The sequence below is a fragment of the Lissotriton vulgaris genome, chromosome 1_2 (genome assembly GCF_964263255.1).
Source record: "Lissotriton vulgaris chromosome 1_2, aLisVul1.2, whole genome shotgun sequence".
Taxonomy (NCBI): domain Eukaryota; kingdom Metazoa; phylum Chordata; class Amphibia; order Caudata; family Salamandridae; genus Lissotriton; species Lissotriton vulgaris.
The window spans coordinates 164,271,136-164,293,766 of record NC_141686.1 but is presented as its reverse complement, the minus strand read 5'-3'; the positions used below and the strand labels follow the sequence as shown (position 1 = coordinate 164,293,766).

At 43.6% G+C, this 22,631-nt stretch overlaps 1 protein-coding gene across 1 annotated transcript in view; it reads left to right on the top strand.

The window, feature by feature from the left end:
- Positions 1 to 18,659, top strand: part of LOC147734757 (aldo-keto reductase family 1 member C1-like) — a 143,447-nt gene extending 124,788 nt beyond the window's left edge. The window contains exon 9 of the mRNA XM_086953628.1: positions 17,894 to 18,659. Coding sequence (XP_086809754.1) covers positions 17,894 to 17,930 — 37 coding nt within the window. The 3' untranslated portion in view covers positions 17,931 to 18,659. The remainder of the gene's footprint in view (positions 1 to 17,893) is intronic.
- Positions 18,660 to 22,631: the final 3,972 nt, after the last annotated feature.

Sequence of the window (22,631 nt, the reverse complement as noted above, 5' to 3'; positions counted from 1 at the left end):
CGCTAAGGCGGCGATAATTTTAAATCCGTTCCTTGATAATATGCCCCGTGGTTCTTTCACGTTCCTCCAGAAATTAAGGTCAGTGGGAAAAGCGATTTGTGTAGGCTCAGCCAACTCCTTGTTTAGAAGTTATTCAATCCCTGGTAAAAGATTAAATCAAGCACAATTACTGATTCCATGGTGTTTTGACTGAATTGTTGCTCCAGTTATAAAGAATATAACAACAAAATTGAAGAATTGCACCTCAAACCATATTTATACTCGTGTTGCTACCAAATTTTCTTTTTTTTTTTTTTTCATTTTAAACTTTTTTATTTGACAGACAAGTCACAGGCAAAGAGACATTACAGTTCAGAAGGAAAAAGAAAAAAAATAAAATACGAATATAGCAAGCTTTAAAGTGACATCAGGGAAAAAATCCATAAATTAGTAAGATCAACAATCTTTAAATGTTACAACTTGGCCGAACAAAAAGACATTTATGAGAAAATAAAAAGCAAGGAAAAAAAAACACTAAATATTTATACAAAGTTAGCCCAAATCTTTTCAAATCTATCTACCGTTTTCCGGGTCCTATTTTTAGCAAGGGCCTTCTCCATTGTGTATATTTCATGAAGTAATATTAGCCATTCCGTCCTCTGAGGTGGATTTGGTGAGATCCAGGCTCTAGCTACTACCAGTCTAGCACAAGAAATCGCTATGTCTAGCCAGCTTCTATTATCGTGGCCCCGCTCGTGTATATAGAGTAAAACCATAGATGAGGTAAGTGGGGAGCTGATCAGTTGTTTTTCACATAATGTGGTTTCTATTTCTCGCCAGAACAAGTTCAGTGCTGGACAAGAAAAGATCATATGGATAAGATCAGCTGCTTGCAGATCACATTTAGGGCATTTGGTACGTTCATTATTTTGTGACCATTTAGAAATTTTCTGTGGGGTGTGATAAAGTTGGCTGACCGTTCTATATAATTGAAGTTTCAAACTAGAGGAGTATGTTATTTTATTAAGAGTTGTGAAAGCCTTTGAGATATTCTGAGGAGTCACATTAGTTCCCAATTCAAGCGTCCATTTTTGAGAGAGTCTGGGACAATCATCCGAGTTATGCTGGATTAATTGTTTATATCCTCTGCTTATTATAGATTTCTCCTTAGAGCTATACAGAACTTCCCAAATATCCGAGCTAGTAATTTTTATTAAGTTCATTTTCCGTATAAGATAGTCCCTTATTTGCAAGTATTTAAGTGCCATTTCACTTGGTAGCGAGTAAATTAATTGTAAAGTGGAAAACTGTAGAAACCCCTCATGGCCATATAGGTCTCCCAGTCTCTTGATCCCATAATCGGCCCATTCTCTCCCAAAATTATCGTTAAAAATACCTGGTAGCCCTGGATTATCCCATAATGGCAAATCAGAGTGAAAAAAAGAAGTGTCGCAAAACTTCATGACTAAATTAAACAACCCTACCACGTCCCTTGCTGTCTTGAATTTAACTCGTTTGAAGAAGTTCGGGTCTTGTATTCTTGTTAGAAATTGAGATGAGTTTCTACCTAACATAAATTGATGAAAAAAAAAGGTTTTATTTTTATTTAATAGACTCCTAAAACGCCCTATAAAAGATGCAAAATAATAAGACTTAAAGTCCGGAAAATCTAATCCACCCTTCTCTAAAGGTAGTTTTAGTATCGCTATTGACCTCCTAGGTTTTTTATAGCTCCAGATAAAGCTGCTGCAAATTCCTTCCAACTTCTTAAAAAAAATATTATTAACTCGAAGGGGAATAGAACGAAAGAGATATAAAAACTTGGGCAAAAGATTCATTTTAATCAAATTAATTCTTCCCAAAATATTCATCGGAATTTTGTGCCATTTTTTAAGCATCAACGTAACTTGTTTAAGTAAAGGTTCGTAATTCAGTTTAATTATTTCATTTATTTTAGAAGATATTGTCACCCCTAAGTAAACAGCCGAGTTGCAAAGCCCGGTAACAGATTGATTAGCTTGGTAGTTCATAATGGTTTGAGTTTTATTAAAGTTTAGTTTGTAACCGGAAATAGCTCCAAACTTTTCCGCTTCTTCTGTAATTCCTGCTAGAGCATCTATAACATTAGTAGTAAATATGGCTAGATCATCGGCGTATGCAGTGATTTTAAGAATTTTATGTTCATGCTCTACCGGAGTTATCTTCTCTTGATTCTGCAGGGCATTTATAAAAGGCTCCATAGAGAGGGCGAACAGCAGGGGTGAAAGTGGACATCCCTGTCGAGTCCCCCTAGATATAGCGAAAGTTGAGGAAAGTGCTCCCGCGTAGCTGATTTTAGCGTTAGGATCTCTGTATATCGCCTGTATGCCTCTAAAGAAGCGTTCCTTAAACCCGTATTGCATTAGCACTTTCCACAAGTAATCCCACCCCACTCGGTCAAATGCTTTTTCTGCATCCAGTAATATCATACCGAGTTGGGTGAGGTTAGTTGCAGCAATATCAAATGCCGTAATCGCCATATTGATATGGGCTGTAGTATCCCTTCCCTCTATGAAGCCATGTTGTTGATCATTAACTAATTGCGGCATAATAGACGCCAATCGCCTTGATATCAGTTTAGAATAGGCCTTAGCATCGGCGTTTATTAAAGAAATAGGCCGATATGACCCGCATTCCAATGGAGGTTTATTTTTTTTCAAAAAAAACATAATCTTCGCCGTTTTCCAAGATTCCGGAGCTTTACCAGATGTGCCTATAGAGTTCACCACTAAGCAGAGCAGAGGGAGTAGCTCTTCGGCGCAGATCTTATATAATTCAATCGGAATCGTGTCCTCCCCTGCCGCTTTATTAGAAGGGAGCGAGAACACCGCTAAGCGTAGTTCTTCTAATGTGTAATTAAATTCTAAGTTGTCCAAAATCTCCTGATCTAAAAAGTGTCCCAGAGAGAGATTATCATTTAAGTAAGATTGGATCTGCTCTGGCCTTGCCCTACTCTCAGGAGTATATAGTGCTTCGTAGTATGAAGCAAATTGCTCCATTATATCTCCAGGCTGTGTGTAGATAATACCATTAGGGCCTTTTATAGCTTTAATTAATGTAGAAGCTCGGTCTTCAGCTACTTTGTATGCCAAGAGCTTTCCTATTCGATCTCCAGATTCATACTGGGATAATCTATATTTAAGTAACTTGCCACTATTTTTTTCTTTAAAAGCGCTTTTCATGCCTGTGCGTATATTTATAAGTCTACTTTCCAGGAGTGATATGTCTCTGCTATTCCGATCCCCATCTCTGAGCTTATCTGCCAGTAGTTTTTCTATATGTAAAATATTGTCCATCATTAACTTTGTTTCTCTTTTCCTTGTTGCATTTTGTTTAAGTATATATTGTTGGGTTGTTCCTCTAATAAAGGCCTTACAGGCATCCCAAACTGACAGCACATTAGCAGAATCTTTATTAAATGTAATGAACTCCTCTATCTGTTTTTTAAGCATGGTTACAAAGACCTCATCTGAGAGTAAGTACCTTGGAAAAGAAAAAGTGCGTCCTTTTTTTAAGCCTGAGGCCGAATCAAATATAAATATTATAGGATTGTGGTCCGATGAAATTTTTGGCATGACCTTCATATCTCCTCTCCTCATTAGTTCGTCTGAGGCCCAAGCTAGATCAATCCTAGAGCAGAGTTTATGAGGAGCAGAGTAGTACGTAAATCCAGGCAGACCTGGATATAAGCTACGCCAAATGTCTTTTATATTGTGTATTTTAGCTAGTTCCAGTATTGCTGCTCTTGTTTGTCGCATGCGTAGCCCTATTCCTTTTTTAGTTGTATCCTGTTGGTAATTCATAACACAGTTAAAATCTCCCATTAGGATAAGTTCTCCTGACCAAGATAGTAATTCAATATTCAACCAATCAAATAACCATGGCTCATCTTTGTTGGGGCCATACACTGAACAAAAAACATATAAAGTGCCCTCCAATCTTATTTGCATTATTGCCCAACGCCCTCCCTTGTCTGCTGCCGTTTTAACAACTTCCCCTTGCCAATATCTTTTCTTTAGGATAGCCACACCTCTTATTGGTGCATTTAAAGTAGTGCAAATCACCAAATCGTATCCTAATTGACTCAACAATTTTTTATCTTTGTAACATATATGGGTTTCTGTAAGCATTACTATCTGTGCATCATACATTTTAAGTTCTTGATAAATTAAATTTCTTTTAGTCTTATTGTTCAGACCAGAAACGTTCCAGGCCAGACACCTGCAGTTCGTCATTTTATATACAATAAATCAATAGCCGCTTCCCTTATATTATTTCTCCATAAAGCTCTCTTTCTTGTTAAGTACATTGTAGCTTCGCCATGGCTTGTCTCGTCATTTTTGTTTCCCCCCCCCTCCTTCCCCCCCCCCGTACCAAAGAAAAACACCCCCCCTTTATACCTGCTGCCTTTTGGTAGGGCAGCCTCTCAGCGGTGCAACCACCCGCCACTTTCCACCACCCTCATTAAGTATGTCATTTTTACTAAATTTAGCATATCTTAAATCCCTTATTCTCCATTTTATCCTTTGAGCTTGTCAGATTAATCAAACCCTTTCCACTAACCATACCCTGAGGTGTAGTGTTATGTCGCTTACGCTTTAGTAAGCTTATCCAGCACAGTTTCTGCCTCCTTTACTTGATTAAGATAGTACGTATGCCCGGCTTTTATAACCTTTAAGCATGCAGGCTCTTGGAGGAAGACCTGAGCCCCTGCAGTCTTGAAAGAGTCAATTAGTTGGCGCAGATTCCATCGTCTCTCCATAGTAAATTTACACAGATCTGAGCGAACAAAGAAGGTCACGTCTTCCGTAGTAATCGGAGAGTTAGGTTTAGCTTTTAAAGAAACAGCCTGTCTCAACAGAAAATTTCCGAAATAAATCAAAAAAGGACGAGGATACTTATTGTCTCTGTTTCTATTAGCTAAAGGCAACCTGTGGGCTCTTTGAATCTGAGAATCCCAATCCCAGTCCGCAAGATCTGGGAAGGCACGTTGGCATAGTCTGACTATATAGGCCCTGGGGTCCGCCCCTTCAGCCCCCTCCGGGATCCCAAAAAGTCTGAGGTTCTGCCTTCTTTGCCTATTTTCCAAATCCTCCATCTTGGATTGTAAGGCCCGGATTTCTTCCTCGTGTCTAGTACTTTTTTGATTGTGCTTGGTCGAAGTCTCCTCAACTTGTGCCACCCGTTGCTGAAGTACCTCCACTTCTTGGGTTACTTTATTCATTTTCCCATTGACCTCCAGCAAGTACGACTGAATTTTAGAGTTATCCTCCTTTAGTTGTGAGAAATGCTGTTGTGCCTCTTGTCTCTGTTCGGTCAGCATATGCAAAATTAGAGCCATAGAAGGGGTCTCCAAGGAGGAGACTTCCTGGTGTAATTCCTTCGTGAAATGCCCGGCCTGATCAGTTTCTTCCTCTGTTGTGGCAATAATTTCGTTCACGTTTAGGGCCGTCTCACTACCATCCTCCCTTAAAGTAGAGTCTAGTTGTACATCTAGTACTCCTTTAGGACCGGCTACTATCAATTGGTTTGTAGAGGTGGACGGATCATCAGCCTCTATATCTTGGATATCCTGAATATCTTGATTAGTTAACGGCGAAGTTGAGGGCACCATGGAACTGTTGCCTGATAAGCGTAAAGCCATTGTTTTTACACCTCCCTTAGCTTTCATCCACTTACGTAATGGACTATCATCAATAATAGGTTTTCCACGGTTATTAGCCTGATTTATTGTAGAGGAAAGAGTAGATTGATTAGTATTTTTCTTGCACCTTATTTTATTTTTAGCTTTCCCTCTTCCTTTTTTCCGTGTCACTATTTTCCAGTTGTCCTGTGGGGAGCTCTCCATATTATCCTCCGCCTCATCAATTAATTCTTCATATTCATCATTCGACTCTTCTGGTGTTCCGTTGCTCTCTTCTACCTTGTCTATGGGGGTTCTAGTAGCCGGGGCTAAGTTTGGGGTATCAGTTGCCTCGACTGGTGTAACTGCGCAGCTCATCTGGGTCAGGCCGACACCAGTGGAGTCCCTTCTAATGTCCGAGACTGTGGGTTGTGCCTGTGACATCAGCTCGGCTGCCCCCATATCAATATCCGTATCTTTCTCTTTATCCATATCAATATCCTTTAGAGCAGCTGTATTGTCTTGTATCCCCATCACAGTCACAGTCTCAGTCACCGACTCGGTAACAGTCTCAGTTACACAGCCCTCCTTTCCTGAAGCCCTCTGGAGATCCCTCCTCAAATCTGTATCAGTGTCCCCATTTTCAGTTATTATCTGCTCAGTCTCAATACTGCCCCCTGCAGGCGCTGGATTTACAGCTATCTTAGCTCCTTTATCTTTGACAGCGTTATCTTTATTGCTAGCAATTAGCATTAATGATCGCAATGATTGTTGCTTACCAGCCACGTATGCTGCTTTCTCCTGGCTCCCGGTGTTGAGCAAATTCTTAACAGCATTGACAGCTGTGATCACCACTTCTGTTCCGTGAGACTTAGCTGGAGTTTTAGTTTTAGCTGCCGCCGCCGCCGCCTTCTTCTCTGCTACCCCATTGACAGCAGCTGAGGCAGCATTTTCCTCGGAGTTTCCTGCTCCTTTCGTTGTCCTGGTGCTCCTCGCATGGATCTTGGGAGCCATGTCAGTGCTCCCTGCCTCCGAGTCGGTAGTGCTCTCCGCAGTCAAGGCAGCGCTCCAATCCCTCTTGACCAAACAGCTGGCTATGCTCCTGGTATCGGTGATTCCGATGATTTCCCTTGATCCTGGACCCGCGGAGCCAAGCCAAGTCAGCAGGGTCCAGCGAGCCCAGCGTGCGCAGCCTGTCTCCGCTCCTCGATCACGAACACCGCCGCAGCTGCAGCCGCCCACATGCAGTATCCGCATCCAGCCCTCCTGCGCTCTCTGAGCCTCGTACAGTCCGTAACAAGTAACACGTCTTAGGTAAATCGTCCCGTTGTTTACCGCTCCGTTAGCTTTCCGCCCATTAGGATAAAAGCATACATAAGTTGGTTATCTGTGTGGTGGTGGGAGCGGCGTTCTCAGGCTGCACCCGACGGCACCTTCAATCCGCCATCTTGGTTTTTCCCCCACTACCAAATTTTCAACACTTTGTGGTAACATTTTTCACCAGTAACATGATTTTGCTTAAATCAAAGGTAAAATCCAGGCAATGATAATGTGCACTCAGCTCTAAATTACTGTTAGCGCACAAGTGGGTGCACCCATTTGTGTACAAGCACCATGGATGCCAAGTCGCCCTATTGTTCTTTTGAGCCTGCCAGTAGGCAAAGCCCACAGTGCCAGCTGACCAATGTCCAGTTTGAACAGGGTTCTCTCTGGATGTACTCTAACAGATAAACTCTTAAAAAGCAGTTATTTGGTTGTCATGAATGAATGAATAAAAACTGTCCCAAGGGGCATCTCAGCGCTAGAAATAATGCAAGCTTAAAATTAGAAGACTAATAAAGATTAAAAATCCAGGGTTTCAGTTTTTTGGGAACATCATAATGGTGGTGTCATATGTAGGCCAGCTGTGAGAAGGTCCAGTGTTTGGCAGCCAGGAAGAAGAACTCCCACATATCCTGGCGTGCTGAAACCTGGGTACACTAAGGAACTTTTTTCCTGTCGACCTTAAAGTTCTCTCTGGGCTGTACATCTGTACTAACCTTTGAAAGTATTTAGGACCTCTTCAGGTATGGCCCAGTGAGTAGAAGGGTCTTACAAAGTTCCCTCTTATGCATGGGGAGCCAGGGTACGTCATGTGGATGACTCTGAATAGAAAGTAGTTTTAAGGATTGTACAATTTGGGCAAAAGGTGTTAAGTGCACACTAAACAGGGTAGGACTAAGGGACAACCCCTGAGAAACTCCCTGTTTAAGCTGGGAGGAGGTGGATTTATCAAGGCCCAGGCTGACTTTCTGAGAGAAAAGAGTGTATCTACCGTGGTGCCGAGTTATAAATACCCTACTTGACCAGCTGCTCCAATGGAATGGAGTGTGACACGGTGGTGAATGCTGCTGAGGGATCTAACAGCACCAAAGGAGCATGACTTCTGTTGTCTAGAGTGGGACAAAACTGTCCTAGGACTGCTAGAGGAGCAGCCTCTGTTCTGTGCTGTTGCCAGAAACCCTACTGTGAGCAATCCAGGGAAGAGAGTGTGCTTCAAGAGCGCTTGATGATTGCTTATTTACTACTTTTCCAAGATTTTAGTTGACACAGGAAAGATAGAAAAAGGCCTAAAATTCACCAAAATGGTGCGCTGCGGCTGGCTTCTTTATGAGCGGCAGCACTATTACAGATTTCAAGGGGGCATAAATGGGCCTTTGAACAGGTAACCAGCATCTCCAGATCCACTGTCATGAGGCTAGATCAGTAAAAGCTGAACATTGAAACATAAACGTCTCATTTTTGTCACAGAGCATGGACGAGTGACTCATAAAACAAGCACTGGCAAATACAATAGGTCTCGACTATGCAAGAGGTATTGGCTTTGCCAATACATTTTAGCCATGTTGTACACCAGCATGGCTGCCGTTCAGCATGGCTAAATGGTTGTGCTGTAAAAGAGAGTGGCGTGGAGTGTTGTAAAATTCAGTGTTGCGGAGTAGAGTGGCGTGGCGTAGGGTGGCGTGGAATGCCATAGTGTTGTGGAATGTCATGGAGAGAGTGTCGTAGAGTGGAAGGGTGTAGAGTGGAGTAGAGTGTCTCTGAGCTGAGTGGCATAGAGTGTTGTAGAGCGAAGTAGAGTAGAGTGTGGTAGAGTGGAGTGATATAGAGTGTGATAGAGTGGAGTGGAGTGGCGTGTAGCAGAGTGGAATGGCATGGAGGGTGTTGCGCAGAGCCGAGTAGATTGTTGTAGAGTGGAGGGGCATGAAGTAGTGTAGTAGAGTGGAATCGCAGCGTGGAGTAGAGTGTCGTAAATTGGTGTAGAGGTTCTTATAGTGGAGTGGCGTGAAGTGCAGTAGTGTGTCATAGAATAGAGTGAAGTAAAGTGGCATAGAGGGAGTTGCATTGAGCACTGTGGAGTGGAGTAGTATTGTAGAGTGGAGCAGAGTGTTGTGGAGTGGAGTAGAGTGGCATAGAGTGGAGTAAAGTTTAATGTAATAGAGTGTCAGAGTGGAGTATCGTGGAATGTAGTGTCATAGACTGGCCTAGAGTGAAGTGGCATAATGTACAAAGTATATTGGCGTAGAGTGCAATAGGGAGTACAGTGCCTTGGAGTAAAGTGGTGTTGAGCTTATTGGCACAGAGTGACGGATAGCACAGTGGCACAATGTGGTGTAGAGTACAGTGGAGCCTCACCACATAGCATGCAGTAGCGTAGATTGCAGGGGTGCAGAGTGCTGTGGTGCATAATGGAGTAGAGTGGCATAGAGTGCCATGACATAGAGTGCAGTGGTGAAGAGTAGATTATTTTAGAGTTAATTGAAGTGGCATTGAGTAGAGTGGTGCAGGGTAGATTGCAGAGGTGTAGAGTATCTTAGAGTGTAGTGGCATAGAGTGGAGTGATGAGAGTAGAGTGGTGTGGAGTGGCATAGAGTGCATTGGCAAGGAGTGCAGTAGAGTGGTGTAGAGTTGAGTGGTGCAGAGTAGAGAGTAGTGACATAGAGTGCAGTGGTGTAGAGTAGAGTGGTAAAGAGTGCAGTCTTGCAGAGCGAAGTGTCATAGAAAGTTGTGGTGTAGAGTGCACTGGTATAGTGGGCATTTTTGTAGAGCAGAATAGTATGGAGAGTAATGGCATAGAGTTCAGTGATGCAAAGAAGAACCAAGTGGCATAGAGTGCAACAATGCACAATGACATACCATGAAGTGGCATAGAGTGTTGAAGAGTTGAGTACAGTGGCATACAGTTCAGAGGTTCTTAGTAGTTGTCCTAGAGTGTAGTGGTGTAGAGTGCATTGGTTTTGAGTGAAGTGGTGTAAAGTGCAGTGGTGGAGCATACAGTGGATTAGAGTAGAGTGATGTAGAATTGCATGGTGCAAAGTAGAGTGGAGCAACATAGAGTGCAGTGTTGTAGATTGCATTGGTTTTGATAAAAGTGGAATAGAATGCAATGGCATGAACATAGTGGTTTACAGTAGAGTGGTGTAGAGCTCAGCGGTGTACGATAGAATGATGCAAAGTAAAGTAGAGTCGAGCAGTGTAGTGTGCAGTGGTGCAGAGTGCAGAATAGATTGCTTCAGAGTAGAGTGAAGTGCTCTTGCATGAAGTGGTGCAGGGAAGAGTGCAGTGTCAGAGTAGTAGCGTAGAGTATACTGGTGTGGAGCGGAAGCCGGAGGTTTACTGTGCTCTCTTGCACCTTTATATCATAAAAACGATTGAGTGATAATTGTTTTTTAAAATTGTATCATATTTTAATAGGAGCGCTTTTAAAACCTCCCTGACACCCCTACAGCGAGATCACTTCGCTGGGCACCCCCTTTCCACAGCGTCGATCCACTGAGGCGCAGGGAACATTTCAATACAACTTTGGCAGCCATCTTAGATTGGGCAGGCTCGCCGGAGAGCTCGACGCCCCTCCCGCCCTCCCTGGGTATTTAACAGGGCATAATTCGGTTCCGCAAGGTTATTCTTGCTGTTTCCCTCTGAGGCGGAAGCCGGAGGTTTACTGTGCTCTCTTGCACCTTTATATCATAAAAACGATTGAGTGATAATTGTTTTTTAAAATTGTATCATATTTTAATAGGAGCGCTTTTAAAACCTCCCTGACACCCCTACAGCGAGATCACTTCGCTGGGCACCCCCTTTCCACAGCGTTGATCCACTGAGGCGCAGGGAACATTTCAATACAACTTTGGCAGCCATCTTAGATTGGGCAGGCTCGCCGGAGAGCTCAACGCCCCTCCCACCCTCCTATCGCCCCGCCCAAAGTATGTATAAAAATAACAACATCGCCCGTCCGCGCCGGGACCGGGCCTAGGGCCACAACCCCTGGCCCTCCTCTCTCATATAACCGGAGCACACTGCTGGAGATCGGTCCTTCCTACGCCCCTCTCTGCACCAAATACGATTTCTCCACAATGTTACCAGAGATACAAATACAATGCCAACATTGCAATACTACACTCGCGCTCACGAACCCAACCAGCCTAGTTCAAAACCTAGGATCTGAGAAAGACACTCACGTGACCATGGCACTAATCAACGCGCGTTCCCTGAGTAAGCACTGCCAGGAAATAGCCGATCTCATCAGCGATCTCAACTTAGATGTTCTCTACATCACAGAGACCTGGTCAGATGAGGCATCTGCCCCAGACTATGTTACGGCGGTTCCCTCAGGCTTCAGTGCCTATCGGCAGGACAGGCCCAAAGGGAAAGGTGGTGGGCTAGCCATTATAGCGCAAGACCATTTGGAAGTTCGCTCCTCGCCTATACCCATTACCTCATGCGAAGCTATGCATTTTAATATAAAGCTGTCCCCGACTTACAACTTCAAGGGAGTGCTCCTCTATAGACCCCCTGGGAACAGATCTGCGTTCCTTGATAACCTTAGTAACATCACTGAGTCTATAGTGACAGAAGAGTCTACCACAATTTTGGGCGACTTCAACTTCTATCTGGAGCAAAGCAGCGATAAGGACACTATTTCCCTCACATCCGACCTAGAAATAATGGGCCTCAGTCAACTGGTCACGACCTCCACCCATCAAGCAGGTCATACGCTAGATGGAATCTTTTCAAATGTGGAAGGTCTGTGCATAGCCTCAGTTCTCCCCATGACATGGACTGACCACTCAGTCATTCTTAGCAGCCTCACTATTAAAGGCTCGCCGAGAAAAAAGGCTGCTCACATGAACAGTGGCACCTTTAAAGCATGGAAGGACATCAACTCCAATGACCTTACGATGCTGTTAAACAACACCATCCCGGATCTATCCACTGACCCCAATACCGCCACCAACCAATTTCAGAAATGGTTGGCCGAAGCCACCACTCAGTTGGCACCTACCAAATCTCTGTCAAAGAACAGAAATTTGCCTAAAGCTCAGTGGTATACAAAAGAACTGAAAATTCAAAAACAACTAACTAGGAACAGAGAACGGCACTGGCGAAGAACTTATGACAGCGAAAATAAGGAAAAATATAAACAAGCTCTTGCTTCCTATAAAGCTATGATAGTAGCTGCAAAAAAACACTATTTCACCATCAATATAGAGACCGCGAAAAATTCCAGCAGACAGCTATATAACATTGCTAAAACCCTTTCTGGAAATACCCCGGACCTCAACCCCCCCCCATCACAAGCACTATGTGATGCCTTATCCAAGTTCTTTTTCACGAAGGTCAATGACATCTACCAAGCTTTTAACTCTGACCCCGCCAGCAGTCCTGCTACGTCCTCAATGATCACACCGAAAAACACCATGACCAATTTTAAACCCCTCACCACGGATCAAATTAAGGGCATAGTAAAATCGATCAAAGCCGGGTCAGCTCTGGATCCCTGCTCAACCTCGGTGATTGCAACCGTACCAGACACAGTCATTCCCATTATTACACATGTCTGTAACACTATACTGACATCTGGAATTTACCCTGATTCATTAAAAAACACGCTGATTAAACCCCTGCTAAAAAAGCCTGGTCTAGATAAAGGTGAATTAAAAAACTATCGCCCTATCGCGAGCCTCCCTTTTCTAGCAAAAGTCACCGAAAAGGCCATGAACCAGCAACTCTCGGAATTCATTGAGAGTCACAACCTGCTGGATGATACACAGTTCGGTTTCCGTAAACACCATGGAACGGAAACCGCTCTCATCAAGGCAGCTGACGACATAAGAGTCATCCGTGATCAGGGAGGAACAGCACTGCTCGTCCTTCTTGATCTCTCAGCGGCCTTCGACACTGTCGACCACAAGATCTTGGTCGACCGTGTCGAAAGGATGGGTATTCAGCTTACTGCCAAGGATCTTCTTGCCTCTTTCCTGGCCAACAGAACCCAGGCGGTCACCATGGGTCTTTTCCAATCAGCGGATCTGTCGTTGCCGTGTGGGGTCCCTCAAGGCTCATCCCTCAGTCCGACACTATTTAATATCTATGTGTCGGACCTTGCTAGTGTCATCAAAGCACACGGGATGAGCCTTACCTCATACGCTGACGACACCCAGCTGGTTTTGGCCATAAAGGGCGATGGACAGGAGGTGGCAGAAAGATTCCAAAGGGGGATGATTGCTATCGGTGAGTGGATGGCAAGAAACTGCCTGAAGCTCAATTCCGATAAAACTGAGGTGGTCATCTTTGGCAACCTACTGCCAGCCTGGTCGGCAGCTTGGTGGCCATCGGCTCTTGGTGTCCCTCCTACCCCCACCGCTAAGGTCAGAAACCTAGGAGTGACATTTGATGACAAGCTCAGTTTCATGGCCCATGCAAATAAGGTGGCAGCTAACGCCCATTTCAAGCTCAAAATAATAAAAAAGATCATCCCTTATTTACCAGATTCAGTAGCCAAGACGTTAGTCACCTCCTTGGTCCTGACATCGTTGGATTACTGCAACGGTCTATTGCTCAATGCACAAAGCAGAGTCACGAAAAAGCTTCAGACTGTGCAGAATGCAGCGGCACGCGTGCTATCCAAAAAACCCAAGTTTGCTCCCATCTCGGACACCCTGAAAGATTACCACTGGCTAACCATTCAAAATAGGGCTAAATTCAAAGCACTATGCATAGTCTATAAGACCCTGCAGGATCAAGGACTGCGCTTCCTCAAAAAGCTACTAATTCCTTATAATCCGTCCAGAACACTTCGTTCCTCCTCGCTTAACCAACTTGTGGTTCAATGAAGCAGAACAGTCTCATGGGGTGACCGCCGCTTCTCTATCGCAGCCCCTAAAATCTGGAACTCTTTACCGAATCACATTAAAACAAGTTCCACACTCCTCCAGTTCAGAAAGAAACTGAAGACGTGGTTATTCAACCAGTAAACCCAGCCACCAACCTTCTGATCAGGGATAGACAGCATTGCATACCAGCGCCGAGACGCCTACGGGTAATTGCACGCGCTCTACAAATGCCATTAAATAAATAAATAAAATAAATTGCAAAGAGTGCCGTGGCATAGAGTGCAGTGGCGTAAAGTGCAGTGGTGTAGAGTGGAGTGGAGAGCCCAAAACTGTAGTGGTGGTGAGTGCAGTGGTGCATAGTAGAGTAGAGTGGGCTAGAGCGCATTGGCATAGAGTAGAGTGGTGCAGAGCATAGTATATAGGCATAGAGTATAGTGGGAAAGAGTGTAGTGAAGTACAGTAGAGTGGTGCAAAGTAGAGTGCAGTGTTCCAGAGTAGGGTGTCATAGGGTGCGGTGCTGTAAAGTGTTGCAGAGTAGATTGGCATAGAGGGCAGTGGCATAAAGTACAGTTCTGCAGAGTAGAATTGAGTAGCGTAGACTGTGGTTATGTTATGTTATGTTAGTTAGGTATTTATAAAGCGCACAGCTACTCCCAAGAGTGTACAGGCACTAAGCAAAGAACCACATAACAATCAACAGTATGAGGAACGAGTAGACAGCAAACAGAAAAATAAAATGGATTAGAGTTGGAAAAGCCGTGCCTTGAGCCTTTTCCTGAAGGTAAGGAGATCCTGAACCTGTTTGAGGTCCAAGGGAAGGCCATTCCACAGACAGAAGGCAATTACCTGGAAGGAACGACCACCGATCCTGGCAAATAAGACCTTAGGAACAGGGATCAGAAGTTGAGTGGAGGATCTCAGAGTATATTGGGAAATGTAGCGGGGAAATCTTAGACTAAGGTAAGGCGCTCTAAAGTTAAAGTCTTAAATTGAATTCTCTTCTGAACAGGAAGCCAATGTAGGGAAGACAGCAGAAGGGATACATGAGTCCTGGGGGCTGCCAGAAATATCGCCCTCACCACCGTATTTTGAAACACCTGCAGGCTAGCAATTAAGTACCTGGGAAGTCCCAGGTACAAAGAATTGGCATAGTCCAGACGCAAGGTAACCAAGGCTTGGACAATGGTTTTTCTGTGAGAGACAGATAGCAGGGGCAAAACGTTACGTACCATTCTTAAAATCCCGAAACAAGTGCCAGCTACAGAGTGAATCTGGTATTTCATAGAAAGTGTAACATCTAGTCTGACTCCGAGGTTCTTAACCGTAGTCACGGAAGAGCTGGGGGGACAGATTCTGCGGACACCAGCTGTTCCATGTCTCACAGGGTCAATGGCCGAAAAAGATTCTCTCGGACTTAACAGGATTACATTTCATTTGATTGTTTTTTAGCCATGAGAAGACCTCTGAGAGACAACCATTAATTGCATGACCATCAAACTAGGCACTTCTCACACGTGAACAACAGCTGGATATCTTCTGCATACGATATCATCTTAGCCGCATGTTGTTCAGCCAAAAGTGCAATAGGGGCCAGATAAAAATTAAATAAAGTGGGGCTTAAAATAGAGCCCTGCGGGACCCCGACATTCATAGGAGGAATATCTGCGGAAAATGGGGGGGGGGGGGATGGTGGCATATGGTCTGGAGACGATTACTGAGAAATGACCTAATCCATCTCAGGGCCATGCCACCAACACCGCCCTCCGCTAGTCTTTGCACCAATCTATTGTGGGGGACGGTGTCAAAAGCTGCTGAGAGGTCCAACAGAACCAAGACCGCATTGCCACCCCTGTCTAGTGTGGCTTTTATTTTTTCAGCCACTTCTAATAGGGCTGATTCAGTGCTGAAGTTCGCCCTGAAACCTGACTGACTTGGATGCAAAAGGTGATTGGTCTCGATGTATTTGGTGATAATGGAATTGACATATTTCTCCAAAACCTTGGAGAAGAAAGGCAGCAAAGATATGGGTCGATAATTACCAGCTACCTCAGGGTCAGCGGAAGGTTTTTTAAGCAAAGGAAGAATTTTGGCATGTTTCCAACAAAGAGGCATATTTCCTTTCTGCAAGGAGTTGTTAAGGATCCGATTCACAGTACGATAGATCACCTCAGCAATTGCCTACAATAATTTGGCAGGTCAAGGGTCCGCTGGAAAGCCCGACTTCAGGGACTTCATAAGCCTTAATGATTGGTCCATTGGGATTGCAGGGAACTGCATAAGGGAGGAAACTAAGTTTACATCACCACTAAGGAGAGCTTGCTCCCTTACTGAGTCCAATGACGTAGAGTACAAGGGTGTATAGTGGTAAAAGTAGAGTGTTGTAGAGTATAGTGCCATAAAATGGACTATAGTGGAGTAGGGTACAGTGTTGCAGAGTAGATTGCCTTAGATTGCAGTGGCATAGAGTGCATTGGTTTTGAGAACAGTGGTGTAGAGTGTGTTGGCCCATTGAACAGGTTCATAGAGTATAGAACAGAACTGAACAGAATGCTTCAGAGTAGTGTGAAGTTGTACAGAGTGGCCTGGTGTGCGGTAGAGTGGAGTGGTGATGGGTAGAGTGCAGTGGTGCAGTGTAGATTAGAGTGGCATAGAGTGGATTGAGCAAATCCTGCCCTGGGTGTGGTGCATCCAAGGAGGATGAAATGCATATGCTCTTCTTCTGCCCTGCCTATAGAAAAGCTAGAAAGAACTGGCTTGTACCCCTATGCAAGAACTTGGGTTTTGATAAATGCCTGTTGCATTGAGAGTTCTCAAGACAGATACATCACCACATATAGTTTTTGCACTTTCAAAATTCCTTTTAGTAATGTAGTGCAAAAGATCCTCTCTTAATACAGTGGCACCCAAGGGTGATTTTATACATTGACTGTGTACATTTCACGACAAATTCATTTTTATCTAATTAATTTTATGCTTTTTACGTTTACTGTTTTTACTGTAATCTTTTATGACTGAAAAATGTTGAAATAAAGATTTAATGAATGAATGGATTGGCACTGAGTGTACAAGCGTAGAGTGGAATGGTACAGATTAAGGGCATTGGCAAAGAGTGCAGATGGATAGAGTGCAGAGACATTGAGTGCAGTAGCATAGAATGCAGTGCTGCAGAGTAGAGTGGCATAGAGTGTAGTGGTGTAGAGTAGAGTACAGTGGAGTGACCTAGACTGGAGTAGAAGAGTGCAGTGTCGATGATTGCAGTAGTGCATAGTAGAGTGGAGTCAAGTAGAGTGCATTGGCATAGAGTAGTGGTGTGCAGAGTAGAGAGGTGTAGAATGAAGTGGGGAAGAGTGCAGTGACAGTGTGGTGGGGTGCACAGTGGAGTGGCATATTGCAGAGTGGTGCAGAGTAGAGTGCAGTGGCTTTGAGTGGTGCTGACTAGAGCGGAGTATGAATGAGGTGGTAGTGCACTCTCATTAATGACAATTTGCACTAACATATAGTTTTACTGTGCATAAAAGATAATGTGTGGAAATGTCATCACCTAGTGTATTGAATTGTTTTGATAGTATTGAAAAATTTGTTGCCACTACACTTCAGAATTACAAAAAAATGTGCGTCATTTGTGCTTTCCTAATTCTGATTTGTTCTGAAATATCTGTGCAGTTTATCTACAGGAATTTAAATTGTGTTGAGTGCTAGAAAAACATATCACACAGCCTTCCTGCTGTGCAGCACAACCCCATTAAGGCTAGGAGTTGCTGTGATTTACAAGATGGCTGCCATTTTTGCTTACATCTGAAGACGGTCTTCGGGGTAACTAGGTCAGGTACATTACAGGTTTATGAGGATCGGTGGTCTGGAGACACAGTTAGTCAAAAGTAGGGCAATTTCTCAATGTCGTTCACAAGGCCAGGGTTTGACATCTGATGGGTGGCGTAGGTGGTTACAGCAGGTCAAAAATGCAGTACTTCATTTACACCCATCCGGGATATGGATCGACTGTCCCTCATCCAATCTAAGTTGCCTAACTATATCCAGTTAACACTTCATTTTGCAGAGAATGACTACAGAAAGTAAATCATTGTTTTGTGTTTTCTAGGTGCGTTGATCACCCCGAATATCCGTTCCATGATTAATAAGTACTAGCAAACCTATGAAGTGACGTGAAAGGCGTTTGGCCATCAGTGATGAAGGACGCGTTTCTACTCTTATATCTCAATTGAATGATCGTTTGACCCGGATATTGTTCTCATCCAACAGACATGGACACTTTACACAGAATGATCTGAACTGTCCCTTGTTGGCGAAGTAATTACCCGACTCATTGGGATTCATTTTACTTCGGAAGGAGGAACTGCTGAATCAGCCCTGCCTGGGTCAGAGCTGTGACCTGCAGGTTCTCAGAAGCGGAACCCAAAATGGACCCAATTTGCACACCCCTGTGGGATTAAGGTGTAGAAATGCCTTGCATGAAAATTGTAAATTCGTGATTTATATTCACAAATGTGAATGTATACATGATTTAGACTTACTCCCGTTTAATATTACACCACTAGGTTTAAACAGTGCATAATTTGTGCAGGTGTTTGCAGATGGTGGTCAACTGTAATCATTTTTGGGGACCAGGACATGTTTGTTTAGGAGACTTTCTCCCAGAGAAAAAGAGAACACATGCAGAAAGGTGAGAAAGTAGAATAAGAAAAAAAATGTTTTAAACCCACACAACAGGACATAGCAGGGTTGAAAACGTTCAAATAATTAGATAAAAAAGACAAAAAGAGTATGGTGGTGGAACGAAGGTATGAAGGGGTAATCTTTAGTATTCGACAAACCCAGCATTAGGTGGTGACGGTGGCTGGTTCTTTAGAAAAACAAATAGGGCCCGATTCACAGAAGTAACTTAAGAAAAAAATCCTAAACTTACTACTTTTGGTATTCACAGAAGTTAGGATTTTGTTTTAAGACAGACTTAAGACAGAATCCTAACTTAAGTCTGTCTTAAGTCTGTCTTAAGACAAAATCATAACTTCTGTGAATACCAAAAGTAGGAAGTTTAGGATTTTGTCTTAAGTTAGTTCTGTGAATCGGGCCCACTGTGCCTTGCAACAATTTGTAACAAAAAAAGAGCTGCTATAGTCTCATATTATGTGTAAGCAAATCTGTTTACTGAGCCGAGATGCCATGGAAAGTTGATAAAGACCCAGACACACACCTACTAGTTATGGAAATTCACAAACTCTTGCAAGCCATATTCCCACCCTCAAAGTAGTTGGAGCGTCACACCTACACGTAGCAGTAGAAAACATTCCTCCAGGGTGGAAGTGGGGAGGAAATATTTTGAAATTGGTTGGGAACAGAGCAAAGATTTGCCCCACTAAGAATTTGTTTAATTTACCACATCTCCCCATAACTCACCTAACATAGCACATCAGGCATTCCTAACAAAAAACATTACATCTCGTTACTTATCACAACATCTTGATAAATGGCCAACACTTTACCACAGCTCGTCTAAGATAACATAGCATTATACAATAATCACAGCAAACGTTTGTGCACAATAGAGTACCGCATCAGTGCATACCTATGCGTCAGGATTTGCACTAATCTTGTGCGCTTGCACAACCAAAATAATGTTGTTCTTCTCACACCATACCTGCCAGTGACCACATGTACTATAACTTCCGAGCCAGTGGTAGAGGTGGGGGCAGGAAAATGGGATAAGAGAAAAAGCAAGCACAGAGTACCACACTCCGTCTGTTCAATTCTGGGGTTCAAGTAGGCTGCAGTGTGTTGAGGATCCCTACAAGACAAAGAGACACCTGAAGTAACATAACAATAATTGTGAAACAATATACCTTCAAAAGAACCACACTCTTTACAGTTCTAAAATGTCCATAACCCAATCCTTAGGTAACTAAAGCGGATATGTACAAGGAAGTGGCAGGGTGAGGCGTCAGCCGTCATGGTTTGACGCCTCACTCCGCCACTTCTGAAACGCAAGGCTGCACCATCTTTACAAGGATATGGTGCAGCCTTGCATTCCCCCCTGCGATGGTGCTACCCTTTGCAGTGTAGTGCCAATGCAGGCACCCTTGCACTATAGTGCAAGGGTGTCTGCGTGCAGGGGAGGATTGTTTATGTGTAGGAAGGTTTCCCTTCCTGCACATAAACACTCCTGAAATGCCATGTTGTCACTGTCATGTGTGCTGGTTCATGCAGCACGCATGAAAGTCACAAAATGTAATTTGTTTAAAGAAATTGTTTATGTACAGGAACGGGTACCTTCCTGTACATAAACGATTCATGGCATTTTGCTTTTTTCTTGTGTGCTACACAATGCAGCACACATGGAAAAAGCAAAAACGAGGAGAAATAAAGCATTTCTCTTAATTTTGGTGCTGCCTCCTATGTACGCTGCCCTTGTACATAGAGGGCAGCATCAAAATCAATGAGTGTTGCGGTAGAACCCTATAACGCTCCTTTGTTATAGGGGAGCGATCAGCCGTGCCGCCTGCGTTAGGTAAATGCATGTTTGGTTAGCATTTAAAGGTCAGCTGTTTTTTCTTGGGTCTGGCGGTGCGTTGGGAAGCTCATCCTAAACTGGGATTTCGGCAGCTGGGTGGCTGAAGGCACAGGGGGTGGGGGCGCATGATTTTAAAACGAAAAGTCTCTCACTTTTCCCAAACTGCAGGAACACCAGGCACATGGAACCAACGTAGTAAGCAGGATTTGCCGTAGGCGCTAGCAGAGATACGCAGAAAGAAAAGTATATTCATCTGTTAGATTAAGGTAAGAATAGCTATGTAGTAGAGACATGTTAAGGTTAGCCAAGTAACATCTTGTACCTATCAATGTATTTGGACTTTCTGCGTATTGTACATGCAAATGATGAATTAAGGTTTATTAAATGTTGTAATAAATACGGCCGGAATTTACGATCCCTAATCCAAAGACTTCTAGTTTTGAATTGTTTGACTTGGTGGGGGGGGGGAGAGAGGGGGGTGCACCCCGCAGGACGGTCTGGGTTTTAATAAGCAAAGAGGGGGACTTAGGCGGTTCCAGGCCATATGCACCCCGCTACACCAGGGGGCTGGAGGAGCCGGGCAAGTGGGTGCCAACCAGCGGTAGGAGTAATGACGCCCTTTTTAGCAGGGCCACCAGGGGGCTGCAAAAATGTTATTAATTTATTTTTTATGTACGTGATGTGTGAGAGTCCAGTACACCCATTTTGCAGAGAAAGGTTGTGTTTATGTTTCATGCAATATCCATAAAAAAGTTTCCTTTAGATCAAAACAAAGCCTAACATATAAGAAATGGGAGGGCGTCACAGAGATTATTTGCAGTAATATTGGTGAGCTGCTGCTGTGTGCTGCTGTCTTATAATATTGAAAACACATATCCCTGAATATTAGATGTAAACACATTTAGGGCCTTATTTATGAGAACTGATGCATCGCTGTGTGAAAGGGATGCGTCACTTCTTAGTGCGCCCTCCTTGCGACATGATGAATGCGCCATATTTAATGTATGACGCATAATGTCTCAAGGAGTTACAGATACGTCAGTATTTCTGATGTATCTATAGGCACAAAAGTGATGCATTGCCGGGGTGTGTCTTAAAATAGATGCAACGCCAGCAATGTGTCCTTTCACATGGGGCCTGCATCCGTCTTACGCCTGCTGTGAAGTAGGTGTAAAATATTGACGCAATAGATATTACAGATATTATAGATTTCAATGCACCACTTCTACAAGGCTTTTTACGGGTGAACACCCACCCTGCATAAATTATACCTGGCTAGAGTATTTAATAAAGCGCGCAGCTACTCAGACTGTGTAGTGGCATGTGACAGCAGGAGGAAAACATGCATAAAAGACCCATCAATTATTAAAAGGCCAGGTTTTTAAGTTCTTCCTGAAAGAGAGTAGGTCTGTAGTCAGTCTGAGAGACTCAGGGAGTCTATTCCACAATTTTGCACCTAGAAAGCCGAAGGATCTGCCTCCAGTGTGGGCACAGAATATTTTAGGCATTATGACCAGGTTGGCATTGGAAGATCTTAGGGGTCTAGATGTTGTGTAGCGATTAACACACTTATTTAGGTAGCTAGCTCCTAAGCCATGGAAAGCTTCAAAGAAGATGGTCATCGCTTTGAAATCAATCCGTTCTTTTATGCGGAGTCAGTGTAGAGACTTAAGAATAGGGGTCATACTAGATTTGGGTTTAAGTCTCAGGATGGCTCTGGCCGCCGGGTTTTGTACCACTTGTAGGCGCTGGATAAGGGATTTGGTAAAACCAAAGTACAAGCTGCTGACATAGTCAAACTTTGATGTCACCAGAGCCTCCACCATGATCTTTCTGCTCTCAAGTCGTAACAGTGGCAAGAATTTGTTTTGCATCCGGAGCATGCCAAAGCAAGAGCCAGTTAGATTTGGGATTTGAAAGCGGATGGAGAGTGTCTCGTCTATAACTATTCCTAAGTTTTTGACTTTCTCCTTTTCCACAGGCGGGGGCAGCAGATCTTTTGGCCACCAAGAGCTCCAGTCAGGCGTTTCTGGATTACCAAAGAAAACAACTTCAGTTTTGTCAGGATTGCATTTCAGCGGATTGATCTTAAGCCAGTTAAAAACCATTGTGAGGCAAGACCTAATCATTGCCTCATCAAAGTCGGTTATTTTTTAACATGTAAAATTCAGCTGAGTGTCATCAGTATAGGAAACAATTTTGGCGCCCTCTTCCTCTACCAGAGATGCAAGGGGGGATAGATATATATATTAACAAGCATTTGCAATGCAATAGGTCTCGCAGTTGTTAGAGTTTGAGCTATTGACATTGT